Source organism: Oncorhynchus gorbuscha, linkage group LG19 (assembly GCF_021184085.1).
Source record: "Oncorhynchus gorbuscha isolate QuinsamMale2020 ecotype Even-year linkage group LG19, OgorEven_v1.0, whole genome shotgun sequence".
Lineage (NCBI taxonomy): Eukaryota > Metazoa > Chordata > Actinopteri > Salmoniformes > Salmonidae > Oncorhynchus > Oncorhynchus gorbuscha.
In genome coordinates this window covers 38,022,071-38,038,124 of record NC_060191.1, presented here as the reverse complement: position 1 = coordinate 38,038,124, position 16,054 = coordinate 38,022,071, and the positions used below count along the sequence as shown (strand labels likewise).

Here is a 16,054-nt window from a genome sequence, read left to right as displayed (position 1 = left end):
TGATACAGGCACATCTGTATAACAAATTATTAAAGACAGAGACAATTAGAAATAATTTCTATGTATAAAAGTGACCCACTGTGTATGAAAGGCATGTGTTTACTGTTTATGAGATGTTTATATGGATATACAGTATGTATGTATGTATGTATGTATGTATGTATGTATGTATGTATGTATGTATGTATGTATGTATGTATGTATGTATGTATGTATGTATGTATGTATGTATGTGTGTGTGTGTGTGTGTGTGTGTGTGTGTGTGTGTGTGTGTGTGTGTGTGTGTGTGTGTGTGTGTGTGTGTGTGTGTGTGTGTGTGTGTGTGTGTGTGTGTATGTATGCATGTCCACCTGTCTGTGTGTGTATTTGTTGTATTTGTGTGTGTTGTGTACTTGTATGGTGTAGTTTGTATGAGGGTTCATGTGCAGCAGCAGAACCCGTTTGTGTTTGATATTATTTATTCATTCCATTATTAATTGAGGCTGGTTAAAAGTAGACCCATCCCAATCAAAACGAGGTCAGTCTTGGCTTTATTGGGAATCTGGGTCAATGCAGAATGCAGGCAGTTCTGCTGTTTCTTATACTCAGTGCAAGCAGGTTTACTGTCAGACATTGCTGTGTGGGAGAAAACAATTCTGTAACTTGCTTTAAAAGGCCATCCCAGCTCTATGCATGATTTCATTGCTATGACCTTACTCCCAGTTAGAACGGAAAGTATCGTATTTCCTCCTTGTGTAAAGCGCTCTCTGTACATCACCCTTGGGTGGGTTCAACAGACCAGGTCCCAGATGGTGCCAATGGTGCAATTTTATGATTTGGAGAATGCTGAGGAGAACAGCAATGCTGAGAAAATGATATTTCTAACAAACAGACTCTTTGCACAAACACACACACACACACACACACACACACACACACACAAACACTGCCATCCACAAACAAACAGTCACAGAAAACACAACAAATGCATCGATTAATGAGATTATAGCAGGACCAGTGAGTGTTTTGATGAAAGATAATGAACTCTCTTAATTAGCTGCTGATTCTCCCAGCTAGGCCAAAAACCTCTTATGTCTGCCTGCCTGCACCCCTCTCACCATCTCCCTCAACCAATGCTCTATAAGGTACTCAGTGTTCCCCCCACACCACCACCACCTTCTCCACATCTTGCACAGTGGATTGATTTCTGTTGCGTTACTATGGAACAGGTATTATGGCATGTTCCATCCATAGCGTAGCTTGCACATCAACAGTGCATGTGTGTCGTGAAGTGACACAAAACCATGCCCTCGTAATAATAATCCTATTTATATCTGCCGCCTTGGGGGAGGCAACCTGGATTACTTGTGGTGGAATATTAAGAGAGGACGAGAGGACTGGTTGAGATACTAGGATACAATGTCACCCTTCAAACTACCAACATATTTTATATACGCGTATTACCAACTTGGGTCATTTTGACCCCAAGTAGAAACTATTGGAAAAAGCAACATTCATAGAAAAATAACAACTTTATTATTTTCAGATATTATTTTTTTTTTTACCAAAACAGACTGTTATTTTAGAAAATGTACAGTTCATTAGCATCTGTAAAACTGAAGTAAAAAATGGCGTTATACACATCCACATGAACACTGAAAAGCAGATTTACCATAATTTGATTGTAGTATCATTCAGTTAAGTAAATATTAATTGTGTCATATTTGTGGTAAAAATGTCTGTCAGTACACCAAAATTTGAAATATGCTACATTTTTGGGATGAAATGATATTCACCTATTGATCCTGAGAGACATATGGTTTAGTTTTCTTCATTTACATACCCCACAGCCAGCATTAGCATTACTGCTAGTGAAACAATGGGAGTGGTAGGGACTCTGGCAGGATGCTTCAAAAAACATACCCAAATCCTCAAGTCACTTCAAAATAAATGTTATAGCAACCAAAAAACCATAACAAGTTACACAAATATAGAATATTGTAGAGTATTAAAGGAATTCTGGTATTTATATAACATTTTTTTAAATGTTATATAACTATTTTTCAGAGAATAAACACCAATACAGCACTATGTGTACTTTCAGGGGGGAGCTAGCTGGTTTCTGTGTTATAATTCTACCAAGCATTCATACCACTGACATACTTTTATGAGCTGTTTTGAATGCAACTAAGCATATGTCTAAGGTCATTTAGATTTTGTACACGGTCATACCTAGTTACATGTTATAACCATAGCCAAGTACATAAGGTGCTCCATTTTTGCAGGTGATCTGTCTATCAGGTTAAGATCACTCCAACAGGTCCCCCTCCACCTTCTGAGGATTTGTCTAGCTTAATATTATGTCTCTGGAGAAACCAAATAAATCGTTTTTTAGATTTGCCCTAGAACAGGGATCTCCAACCAGGTTCCTGGAGAGCTACCCTTCTGTCGTTTTTCCTTTCAATCCCTGTTGTAACTAACCTGCTTCAGTTTATCAACTAGCTCGTTATTAGAGTCAGGTGTGCTAGATTTGAATTGAAGCTAAAACCAGCAGGACGGTAACTCTCTCGGAACAGGGTTGAAGGGATTCAGAACATATCGGATTTCTGTATTACAGTTCTATCAAGTATTTACACCATTGGCAGATTTTTATATTCACAAAAAATAAGGTAATTCTGGTTTTGTACAGTGTCATACGATACGTGGTATAAAAAAAGTAAAATTTTAGGTGAGTACATGGGGAGCTGTAACTCTACAGATGATCTGTCTATCTGGTCAAAATCACTGATACTGCTCCCCCTCCACCCTCTGGTGGCATGGATAACATATTAAACAATTATTTAGATGTATTAAGAAAAAGTTGATTGACAAATTCATAAAATTAAAAATAAGAATAGAATAAACCACATTTGGGATATGGTCAAAAGTATGCCTTTGATGTCAAATGACCCAAGTCGGTAGTTTGAGGGTTAAAGTCCCAGCCAGGAAAGAGGCTATAGACCTTAAAGTCACAGTCAGGCAAGAGACTATAGACCTTAAAGTCACAGTCAGGGAAGAGGCTATAGACCTTGAAGTCACAGTCAGGCAAGAGGCTGTAGACCTTAAAGTCACATTCAGGCAAGAAGCTATAGACCTTAAAGTCACATTCAGGCAAGAAGCTATAGACCTTAAAGTCCCTGTCAGGGAAGAGGCTATGGCCGGTTGCTGGCTTAAGGCTTCCGCATGCTTCGGTTCGGCTGGCGCCTAGGTATGTGAGTGTGCTCGACCACTTGAAAACCTAGAAAAAAGTGACAATATAAAAGTTTCTCCATCTTGAGATGCCATAGCCAGTATACACTTCCTCAACCTATTAATTTATTTTGGAGATCTTAGTCGCACAATTTTACATCATTTACATTACATTTAAGTCATTTAGCAGACGCTCTTATCCAGAGCGACTTACAAATTGGTGCATTCACCTTATGACATCCAGTGGAACAGTCACTTTACAATAGTGCATCTAAATCTTAAAGGGGGGGGTGAGAGGGATTACTTATCCTATCCTAGTCGTCTAGTCGTTGAATGGCAACAAACCCTTAATTGAAGAATCCCTACATCTAACTAGGATGTTTGGTGCAGTATTTCTCAAGTGAAAAAATGTTCATGAAAATGAGTCGTCTATCGTTGAATGGCAACAAACCCTTAATTGAAGAATCCCTACTGTTGACCAATCACTGAACTGTTTTGGATAGGAAGCATGTGGACGCTTCAGCAGGCAGGTAGCCATCGCCATACAGAACAAAGGCACTTTTGTTTCCGAAAGGGGGTGGGTAGCTTTGTTTCCTCTTTGCTGCTAAACCCCCCATTTGCCCACTTTGAAGCAACGCCTTCATGTCTTCAAGCTTTTGATGTTTCAGTTGTGTTCCTACTACAGTAGCCTGTGTGTCTTCTCGTTTTGTCCTATATCCAAGGAGGGTGGGCGGAAGAACAGGAGCCGAGAGCAGTGTACAAGTTTTCCCTGTTATGTGTACAGTAGTTTTGAAACTGGCCAAAGTGTAAGGGACATTTATAGAAACCAGACTGTAGGGGGTAGATGGTATAAATATGGGAGTATGGTTATGCAATGTGTGAGTGTGTTTCCAAAAGCATTACATCTATTTGATTAGATTTAACAAATCCCATAGCCCTATATTAATAACGGTCTGCCAAGATGATGACAAAGAGCAGATACTTCTGTGAAACGCTAAAATTAGATTAAATCAATTTGTGAAATGATTTACGGCTGTAAATGCATAGAAAGAGGATAGTTGTTGTGGATTGTCGTCATAATCTAATCATGCACTAAGATGATTTTCTGTAGAGTTTAAGGATGCCTGAAAGATGAATGGATAGGTTGAGGGGGAGAAGATTGGGGTGGGGGTGGGGGGACGGTGCAAAACAGAGATGGATGATAGTGGCTGTGCGATTTTAGTATAGGTAGATTGATCACCTACCTGAGTGTAGTACATTCTCACTTTCTTTTTCCGTTTCCTGCCTGCAGAGGAAGGTGAGTACTTCCTGAAGGTGCTGATCCCCAGCTATGCGGCCGGCTCCATCATTGGCAAGGGAGGACAGACCATCGTCCAGCTGCAGAAAGAGACCGGCGCCACCATCAAACTGTCCAAATCCAAGGACTTCTACCCTGGTGAGTGCTCGTTGACCACTGCTATATTTCAATCAATGACGTTGTATTTTAGAGATCTTTCAATATAAATGAGCTTATTTCAGGAGTCTCCTATATGTATTTATTTATTGACCTCTGCCCCTCAAAGAGGCTTCCCCTTTCCCAGACGTGTTGTGTCTGGAACCTGATTCCACTGGGTAACAGACATGGCCTCTGTCAGGGCTCATGCAGCCGTGGATCACATAGGGACATGCGAGTGAACACAGAGTCAAGTTCGCCACAGATACAGGATTAAAGGGTTAGTTAAAGGTGAAATTGTATTTGCCTAAACTCTTAATTCCCTCATGACATGACGTTTTTGCACGGCTAGACACATGAGATGCGCCTCAGCTGTGTGCCCAGCCTGTCAGTGAAGCAGCTTGTGTGCTCGATGAGAATTTGCTCTGAACTTCACAGGCAGGAAGGGATACATTGAAATTACGAGACGAACCAATCGCTGTACATGTTATATCTCTATCGCACTCAATGGGATTCTTGTCTGGACATGTGAAATGGGAGAAGGGCATTGTAATTCCCTGTACATCCTTCTACTGCTAGCCCCGTCAACAGAACAGGCCATCTCTGTTGTATCTCCTCTCCCCGGGACTGAAGACCCCATACTCCAGCCAGCTAGAGCAGATGCAAGGTGCGAGATCCCCACCACCCTCAACTCCCCAAAACATCCCAAACCCTCCTCACTTATTGGAATTGGCAGTAACCAGTGATCTAATGTTGAGAACGGCCTTGTTGAGATAGAGATTGAAAAGGACCACAGAAAGAGAGAGGGAAAGAGTGAAAGGGAAAGAAGATAAAGAAAATGAAAGAGATGGCTGTAAAGGCCCTTTTCTGTCGTCTTGGGGGAGTGCGGGGGGGGGGGTTATGGAGGTGGGGGGTATAGAGGAACTGTGTGGGGGGAGGGGGTGTCCTTCCTCTGCACTGAAGGAGGCATCTGTATGCAAATGAGCACCGGCGCTGCTCTTCCTGGCTGACAAATCAAAAGGTCCACCTGCTGCGATGTCCCGTCTAGGGTTTCACCAGGGGGGCACGGAGGTAGGTGCTGGGCAAGGTGGGTGCCGTGGTGAATGATGGGGGGAAAAGTAGAGTCAAGCCAGAAGGAAAGGCTGTGTAGTGCTTGAGACTCTGTCCCACAGCACAAGACGTGCTCCTTCAATTCATCCTGGGATAGTGCCTCACCAGCATTTCATTGCCAACCAATTAGTTGTCCACAGCAGTATTGGGCCAAGACAGGCAACCATTCATTATTATAGAAGCCAAGATTTATTAGATACAGCCCCTTGCAAATACAGGCCCCTGCGACATTTACTGGAAAGTAGCGACCATATTTTACTGCGACCTTGCATCGGCAGAGTGGAGGCCCGCTGCTCTATTTTACAAGGGCTGAAAAAAAATCTCTGTATGACAGCATCATTGCTCATACCTGCAGGTGTCTGGGCCTATAGGGAGAGAAGGTAAAGGATGCTGCAGCCACTCGTGTCATCCATTACTCTTTCTTTGGGGATCACAATTGGAATAAAGATATTAAGACATTAGCTATCGCATCCAGAGTGCAATTGGAAATGATCAGGCTTTTCTTTCTCATGCTCTATGTGATATTGAAGTTTGAGAAATGCCAGAAACGGATTAAGAAAGTCAACATCAACATTTCTAATGTCATGCCCTCAGATGGCAATTAGCCTCAAGGCGCTATGTGCTCGTTTCATATGTTAGCTACCGGCTAAGGGAAACAAGAAGATAGCTAGGTGTTTTCCAGTCCAATTATCATCCAGGTGATGAGCTTACTTGTTCTGGGTCACCTCTCCAGTCTTTGGAAGCTGTCTACTGTCTCCAGAGACTGTAAGTAGGTCAAGAGAACGGTGGTGGCGTCTCTTCCCACCTTTAATATGAGGAGCATTTTGCTTCAAATTTGGGAGATACAAATGCTTATGAACACATGGTTCATAAAGACCACAGCCTTAACATGTCTTTGATCCATGAACCCACCTACAGGTTACCACCTACAAATGTTTGCCCCTGTGACACCCCATCCCTTAGGAAGACCTCCCAGTATGACATCACCACAGGGACGGTTTAATGGGGCTCAAAGGTGATGGTGGAAGAATAAAGAACTCTCCCTTTAAGTGAGAGACAGTCTTGCCATTTGTTCCTAAACGTGGACTCCCTCCACGTTTAGTTTGTCCCGACCAACCGCTCACTGATCTTCCCCCTGTCCCCCCGTATCGCTGGAGCGTGGCACCATATTGAAGCTTTGTCTTAATCCTCTGTCATGATTGCAGTTTTCAGGATTTAATACCTAGCCAACCCCCCCTCCACCCCCCCTCCACCAAAGCATTATCAACATCACAGATTTTTCCCTTCCGAGCCGCTTTAGTCTATAAGCTTTTTGACTGAAAGATGAAAAGCCGCAATATTGCATATCCAACTCGTCTGGCTGAAATGAGTTTCCTGTTTGTTTTCATTTACGGTCTATTTTCTAGATTGAATCATTATTACCGTCTGTGGTTTAATTCAGTTATTCAGTTAATTCAGTATATCATCGAAATACAATTATTATTATGTTGATTCTGACTGAATTTCAGAAATATTGTGATGAATGTATAGTTTGATGTGCTGTGCTGCCTAACCAAGACCTTCACTATTAATATGAAGTTGTGTTGTCATTATCTAGACTGCACTCTCCCTTTTCATTTCTGGTCAGCCATGTTCCAGGAAGTAGTTTTATTCCAGGAAGTGATGCTGTCCAGGGGAGTAGTTAGATATGGGATGGGGCATTTTAAGGCTAATGGTAGAAGGATACCACTATTTTGACTGTCTTTTGAAGTTATTCTCTGTGAACTCACACCTAGAGACTGGCCAGTTTGATTGGGCTGAGATAGCTGTGCCATGAACTGTTAATGATTTCTGTCATTGATTACTTTTAGAAAACATAGAAAATGTTCCCATATCCACCATTCCCAACATTATGCCACTGGCATACATGTACAGCTCATAGGAGGTTGGTGGCACCTTAATTGGGGAGGACGGGCCCGTGGTAATGGCTGGAGCGGAATGGTGGAATGGTAGCAAATACATCAAACATATGATTTGATGCCATTCCATTTGCTCCATTCCAGCCATTATTATGAACCGTCCTCCCCTCAGCAGCCTCCACAAAAGCAGCAATTCTCATTTTAATACACTCCATCTCCATTTTAAAACAATATCATAAAATCCACAGCACATGGCTGATGCTAGGTCAATGCTATCTAGCTATACTCAGTGCCTGTGTGCATGTCAACCTAGTATGTAGAGGGTATTTGTTGAGCACCAGTAGTGACAGTGTCTCCAGCAGTAGAGGATCACAGGCTGGTGACAGGGTGTCCCGCGTCACCGTGGGGACAGAGAAGGTCCCCCTGATCCCACTGGCTTTGTTTTTGTTTTCCATCATGTGTGACATCACCGTCGAGCCAACGAATGGCCGACTGGCTGAATAATTCCTCGGTGCCAGTCAGTGCCTGAGCAATCACTGCGCAGCCTACCATGCCACCATGGGGCTGTCACGTCACAGTCAGGCCGCACACACAGGAGCACAGGGAGGATTAGAATGATGATGATTAAACTACTACTTATCAGCCTCATCATCCACATTATCACATTATCTTCACCAGGTTATTGTTTTGATTTGAATGTTTTTCTGGGATTATCAAGGTGGCCTTTATTGACCGTATGACAGCTATTTTTGTGACGTATTCAGTTTGCTGGACATTTTGAATGCTTCCCTGTCCACTCCATCACCCAGCTGACTTGTGTAACTAACCCCGAGGCTTCACTCACCTCTGCTACAGCCTGCGTCAGGCCACATCAATCACCCTGCCCAGCCAAGAAAGGTATGGCTAATCAATCTAATAGCCACATCCAGAGTGGAGTGCAGGACATTGTAGCTACCTGCAGACATGTATACCCACATGCATTCACCCCAATCTCTCTTCTTCCCTCCTACCCTTTGCAGCTATCCAATTTTGCAGCTCTCTCGCGCGCTCTCTCTCTCTCTCTCTCTTGCTTTCTCTTGCTTCTCTCTCTCTCTCTCTCTCTCTCTTGCTTTCTCTCTCGCTCTCTCTCTCATTAGCTACCTCTCTCTCTTTCGTCTTCCAAGTCTCCTCACTGTTTTGATCTCTCATTCATCTTGTATCCTTTGTTCTCTCTCTCCCTGATCTCTTCAGTCTCTAGGGTGCTGGAGCTTTGCCGGCTCCATGTGCTCCAGCTTTTTAATCAGATATAATAATAAAAAAGAGCAAACTGGGATCGGCCATAAATATACTTCCACCAATATATCCCACAGATCAATTGTGCCGGGAGTGGGAGCAGGGTCTGCAGTGTACTACACCATGCCCGCCTGCTTCCTGCATGGTGAAATATGATTGTCATCAACCCCCTACACTCTGACTATCAACCCCCCCCCCCCCCCCCCCCCCCCCCCCCGACAACCCAATCACTGCATAACCTCCGTTGATCTAACAGGCCTAAGTCTGTGTTTACTTCTGGAAATGAGAACTGTGACTAAGTGTGCAGAGAAAGGCTAAGGGAAGAGAGGCAGTCATCTTTTCCACCCGGTGAGTTTTTAGTTTGGTTACTCATATCCCCCCAGACTCCCCCTGCGCCACCACAGCCAGTTAGTCTGATAACTCACACCTAAGTTCGAGTTAAAAAAGAGCAGTGTTTTCATGAAACTGCTTGAATAAAAACTAAATGGGGGGCATCATTCCAGCTGAAATTTTATGTCATGAAACAAGTTTTTTTTTTTTTAAGTCATGCAACAAGACTTGTTTAAAGCTCATTTTTCAAATATTCTCTCCGGGAAAAGAATGCAGGGGACAGTGAATCCAGTCATTATCTAATTTCTTTTAAGAATCTTTGAATAGGATCCTTTTCTGTGTCTAAATGGGGGATATCTGACCCTGTGAATCCCACTCCACAAGGCACCTGCCAATCACAACACCATCAGACCTGGCAACCAATCAGAATACACCTCTGTGGTTGCCGGCATTGTAGACAGACCAGAGCTATCCTGGGATTGGCTGTAGCCGGGCTGGCTGGCAGAGAGGGACGGGGGCTTTTGTTACAGGCCGATTATGTACGAGGGGAGTCGAAAATAGCCCGCCTCAATCATTCCTTTGTGCTGGCACGACAAAGCTCTGCCCCAGCTGTGCTGTCTCCTCTCTGGGACTATGCAACAACTGCTACTGCCTGGCCTAAAGAGGCCCAGACCTACATAGGACTAATCTGCACTAGAGGCTGTTTGTTGGAGGGTGTTGATGTAGGTATATTCATATCTATGGTTGAAGGCACAAGGAAAGATATGGCTCTGGGTTTTTTGTTTTTGAGTAAGTAGCTGTATGAATGGATGAGGTTTCTGAGAGAGAAGCTGAATGAGTGGATGAGGTTTCTGAGAGAGAAGCTGTATGAGTGGATGAGGTTTCTGAGAGAGAAGCTGTATGAATGGATGAGGTTTCTGAGAGAGAAGCTGTATGAGTGGATGAGGTTTCTGAGAGAGAAGCTGTATGAAAGGGATGAAGTGAAAGTGGAAGGAGAGAGGTGTGCGTTAATTAGAGGTGGAAATGTGTATGTGACAGATTGGGGGAACAGAGAGAATGGGAGGGAGAAAGGGAATGCGTGAGTGAAAGAGTGAGGGATGAAGGAAAGCAATATCCAGTAGATTGAATATGCAGTGATTTGAATATCCAGTGGACTGAATATCCAGTGGTTTGAATGGTCAATGATGGCCCCAAACTGTCAGGGACAATAGAGAGTGGTGGGCCACTATTAATGACAATAGAGTCTTTGACATTGTGACCACTCAGCCCCTCAAGGGTGGGGGAAAGGGTGAGCGAGTCTCCCATCTGCCTCAAGAGGGTCATGTCAGACCGTGTGTGGTGTGTGTGGTGTGTGATGCAGTGTGTGTGGTGTGGTGTAGTGTGTGTGGTGTGTGTGCAGGCAGGCCTTTAGAACTGGACTACAGTTGTATCAGTTTTTGAATGTAATGCATTTGTTTGGTTGCTAGCTTGAGCTCATGTTTGGTTGTGTCGTATAAGTTTGATAGCTACAGTAATTCTACCAGTGGAGGCTGGTGGGAGGAGCTATAGGAGGACAGGCTCATTGTAACGGCTGGAATGGAATACATGGAACCGTATCAAACAGATCAAACATATGGAAACCACGTTTGACTCCGTTCCACTGATTCCATTCCAGTCATTACAATGAGCCTGGCCTGCTATTGCCCCTCCCACCAGCCTCCACTGAAATCTATTATCTAAGGAGATACAAATCCAGGCTTTCTAACTCATTGTACTATCCTAGCAGTTAATCAAATAATGCAACTCACTCTCCATGTCTTGTCAATGCCATGAGTATGATTTGATATAATCACAATATATGTTGTTGTTGTGTACAACCCTGCTAAAGTCAGCAGAATATAGTTGATGGACAACAGACAACCGCTTGCCTATCTCCTCTCATCTTGTCATCAGCTGCATATTTTCTGTGAGTTTATCAGAAAAGTCAGTGGTCTTTATTTAGGTTTGCTTGGCTAAGCAATAAGGTTTGCCTCTTCAGACAAAAAGAGGGGGGTGTTACTGTGGAACACGCCATGAGTGACAGTATAGGAGACAACAAACATTCTGGCTTCAATAACAGAGTCAAGTTAGGGAGAGGAGAGAGGACTTGACATGTTCTCTCCTGAAACATGTTGTCACAAAGCTCAGCCCCACCCACTGAGATGTCTGAATCACCACCAAAATTGACTTGCTTTGTGATCTGAATTGAGCGGATGGGATGATATTGGAAGAGTTGTGATATATTAGAGAGCTGAAAGGGACACAGAGAGCGACTGCCTGTGTTCGATCACAGGAGGTTGGTGGTGCCTTCATTTGGGAGGACGGGCTTCTGGTATTGGCTGGTGCGGAATTAGTCGAATGGTATCAAATACATGGTTTCATGTGTTTGATGCCATTCCATATGCTCCGTTTCAGCCATTATTATTATGTCCTCCCCTCAGAAGCCTCCACTGGTGCGCATGCATGCTTGGGTGTGTATACGTGTGTACGGTGTTCTCGAGGTACAAAGCAGGAGACAACACGCCCCTCGTATTCCAACTCCCAAAACAAAGCGGGTTTTGTGGGACTGCGCTGCACACCCGGTTGCCTTGGTGATCGGAATGAAAGTGACAGTTCCCCAAGCAACAGAGCCCTCTCCCCTCCTCCTCCTCGCCATCTCCCTCCCCCCTCCTCTTCCCTACCCGCCCCAGCAGGTGTAGCAGGAAGAGGAAGATGTCTGTCACTTCTGACCTTGTGTCTCTGCTAGAGGAGAGGAGAGTGAAGTGGGAATGCGGCTGCGCAGCTCATCTGCAACTCTCCGTTGTTCGACTCACATCGAGGGCGCACAGATTCAGGGAACCAATGGGTAGCGAACAGTCGTTTCTGTGCGCTTGGGAAAGGATGGGAAGTAAAAACACAACACCTTTTATTCAAGTACTTCCTTGAGAACAGAACTGGATTGTTTCGATGCCTTTTTGGATTCGACAACATTGGGCCCCGAGCATAGTCTCCTGTGATTGCACATTCACAACTAGAGGTCGACCGATTAATCAGAATGGCCGATTAATTGGGACCAATTTCAAGTTTTCATAACAATCGGAAATCGGTATTTTGGGGCGCCGATTTGTCTATTTATTTAGGTAAGTTTAGCTAGCATTAAACTTATCTTATAAAAAAACAATCAATCCTAATCACTAGTTGACTACTCATGGTTGATGATATTACTAGATATTATCTAGCGTATCCTGCGTTGCATATAATCTGACTGAGCATACAAGCATACAAGTATCTAAGTATCTGACTGAGCGGTGGTAGGCAGAAGCAGGCACGTAAACATGAATTCAAACAGCACTTTAGTGCGTTTTGCCAGCAGCTCTTCGTTGTGCATCAAGCATTGCGCTGTTTATGACTTCAAGCCTATCAACTCCCGAGATGAGGCTGGTGTAATCGAAGTGAAATGGCTAGCTAGTTAGCGCTCGCTAATAGCGTTTCAAACGTCACTTGCTCTGAACCTTCTAGTAGTTGTTCCCCTTGCTCTGCATGGGTAATGCTGCTTCGATGGTGGCTGTTGTCGTTGTGTTGCTGGTTCGAGCCCAAGGAGGAGCGAGGAGAGGGACGGAAGCTATACTGTTACACTGGCAATACTAAAGTGCCTATAAGAACATCTAATAGTCAAAGGTTAATGAAATACAAATGGTTTAGAGGGAAATAGTCCTATAATTCCTATAATAACTACAACCTAAAACTTCTTATCTGGGAATATTGAAGACTCATGTTAAAAGGAACCACCAGCTTTCATATGTTCTCATGTTCTGAGCAAGTAACTGAAACGTTAGCTTTCTTACATAGCACATATTGCACTTGTACTTTCTTCTCCAACACTTTGTTTTTGCATTATTTAAACCAAATTGAACATGTTTCATTATTTACTTGAAGCTAAATTGATTTTATTGATGTATTATATTAAGTTCAAATAAGTGTTCATTCAGTATTGTTGTAATTGTCATTATTACAAATAAATACATACAAATCGGCCGATTAATCGGCATCGCCTTTTCCGGGGCCCCAATAATCGGTATCGGCGTTGAAAAATCATAATCGGTCAACCTGACAACAATGACACTTAGCGTTTATGATTGCCATGGAGATATCCCCCGTTGCAGAATGGGGGATGGTTAGAAGCAAGGGTCTGAATCTCCTAGTGTCCTTGCCGTGGGTGGAGACTCTGTCTGAGGAAAAGAGAGTGTATACCGCAACTCTCAGGAGGAAGAAGTGGAAGGACATAAAGGAGCATGCTGCACTTTTACTGCCTGACAATGGAGCGCTGCTTTGTGTGGAGGTTGCATTCCCTTTAAAATGGAAGGTGAGCGCTGACAAAGAAGTTCATTGAAAAGGAGAGCTGGCCCAGTAGAGGATTTTTCCTCCTTCTTTACAGACCTAATCTCTTACATGGGGACAAAGCTCCCCCTGTGCCCCTTCCTACTTGCCCCCATACCCCCCATCTCCCCCCTAGAAAAAGACGAGGTTCCACAGCTGCCTCTAGCTCCGCCCCCTGTCCCTCCATTATCTCTAATCTCCAGTGAAAAGCTCCCCCCTTCACACCCCGGGTCCGCCCCGCCCCAACCCCCTATATCCTCATCCCCCCTCTGTGATTAATTTCCCCTCCGGTTGGTCGGTCCCCAAAGCCATTAGTTGTTGGAACGGCCCCTTCAACACACAATCTGTACTCTCGCTTTAATTGCGGCAGAACGGGGAGCGCTAATTAACTGTGACCCTACAGAGGGTTCTCGTTAGGGGGCAACGGGGCAGGGGAGCAGGGCTGTGGGTGTGTTGGCTGGGGTCAGTACATTTGGTGTCCAGCCACGTCACGAGACAGCCGGAACCATTGTCACATGGCTGCTGGAGCCCTGAGAGGGCTTGTGATGAGAGCTTGATGGGTTTTATAACCCTTGACCTGCGTCTGATGATGGGTGGCGTCTACATTCTGGGGTCTTGTTCTTCTCTTGCATGACACACTCTAGATGATCATTTTAGACCGTTTTTATCAACTCTAACCAGAAATACACTATATGATGATTTACGATGTTGGGGGAGATATATGGAAACAGTGTTTGCAGTGCATGAATTGGTGAGGCTGTTTATGAAACACCTCATTTTTGGGGGGAAGTTGAAATCATAGCCATCTAACGCCATATGGTTTTGATGAATGATAATGACATCATGGATGGATGCGGATGCTTTACTGTGTGTGAGGTTTTCATGTCACTCCTAGAGCAGCAGCCTCAGCTCCACTTCTTAAGTAAAGACGGGTGAAACCTTGATCCCGTTAGTCACTAAAGACATTGCTAATTGTTGTTTTGCTGACAGCTAATTGCTATTTTCTCACTCCGCTGTTGGAACCACACAAACACCCCCCAAAAAGACAGACTGAAAGGGGATACTGCTCCCATAAATCAGAGAGAGAGAGAGAGAGATAGAGAGAGAGAGAGAGAGAGAGAGAGAGTAAAAGAGATCTGTAGAAAGAGGTAGAGTTGAAAGGAGAGAGAAGGGGAATGACGAAGTAGGAATGGTGCCCTCCTATGCATTTTTTGAGTTGAGTCAGACGCTCTCCTCTGCATAATTATAGTCCTGCCGATTATGTCTTTAGTCTAAACACAGAGAGACCTACGAGAGGTAGCTCAGGCCAGGGTTGCCCATGGGCCGCACGTGCAATCCCAGCCTTCAGCCCCCCCCCACCCCTCCTCTTCCTGGCAGGTGCGAGAGGAGAGGAGAAGGCTGCTTTTCAGAGTCTCTTTCTAGAGCCGCGCGCTATAGCGCCTTACACCTCTACCCGGGATGTGAGGGGACAGGGGATCGTCTGTCCGTCTGCCAACAGGCAAAGAGAGAGAAAGGGGGCAGAGAGGTAGGAAGGCAGCATTTTAACCATGACAAACCCCCACAGTTCCTGGGAAAAGCCCCTACGACTCTCCTTGAACCATAAACTCAAGTCTTTTTCTTTTTCTTTTTTTGGGGGGGAGGGTTGGATCAGCTTAATATTGCGGAAAGAATGTTGCTTCCAATGTAATTGTCTGCATCATATCCAATCCCCCATATTCTTTGGGTAAATATATGTATCCACACGCATGCATATATATACACATATATACATACACATACCTATATAGACATACATACTTTTTTAAAGAATATACCTTTATTATTATTCCCCGCAAACCCTTCCGCCGATCCCCCAATTGGAGTAAACTAATAAACACTTCTGCTTCTACCTTCAATCCATACATCTTATACACAGTCTACAGACACAGTCTACAGACACAGTCTACAGACACAGTCTACAGACACAGTCTACAGACACACTCTACAGACACACTCTACAGACACACTCTACAGACACACTCTACAGACACACTCTACAGACACACTCTACAGACACAGTCTACAGACACACTCTACAGACACACTCTACAGACACAGTCTACAGACACAGTCTACAGACACAGTCTACAGACACAGTCTACAGACACAGTCTACTTCACAATAGTTCTCTCTAGTTTGTTCTTAGTCCTTCCACTATTTCTGATGTCCATCCAGTTTGATTTCTATTTGTAACTATGCTATTTCACAAAAGCTCCGAACCTATATACATTCTACAGATCCCTTATGCCCTACATTGTTTATCTTGTTATTAGTCCCACCCTCCAGCTCCACTCAACCCCTCCCATCTGTCTATCAACATCATCCATTTCGGATTTCTACTTGCCATATATTTTTCAACTGTGCTGTGATGCTTCACAAAATAACTGAACCT

The 16,054-nt window shown here is 44.0% G+C and overlaps 1 protein-coding gene across 3 annotated transcripts in view; it reads left to right on the top strand.

The window, feature by feature from the left end:
• Positions 1–16,054, top strand: part of LOC124005036 (RNA-binding protein Nova-1-like) — a 63,647-nt gene that overhangs the window by 7,331 nt on the left and 40,262 nt on the right. For all 3 annotated transcript variants that reach the window (XM_046313888.1, XM_046313890.1, XM_046313889.1), the window contains one exon: positions 4,499–4,642. In XM_046313888.1, the coding sequence (XP_046169844.1) occupies positions 4,499–4,642 (144 nt within the window). The remainder of the gene's footprint in view (positions 1–4,498; positions 4,643–16,054) is intronic.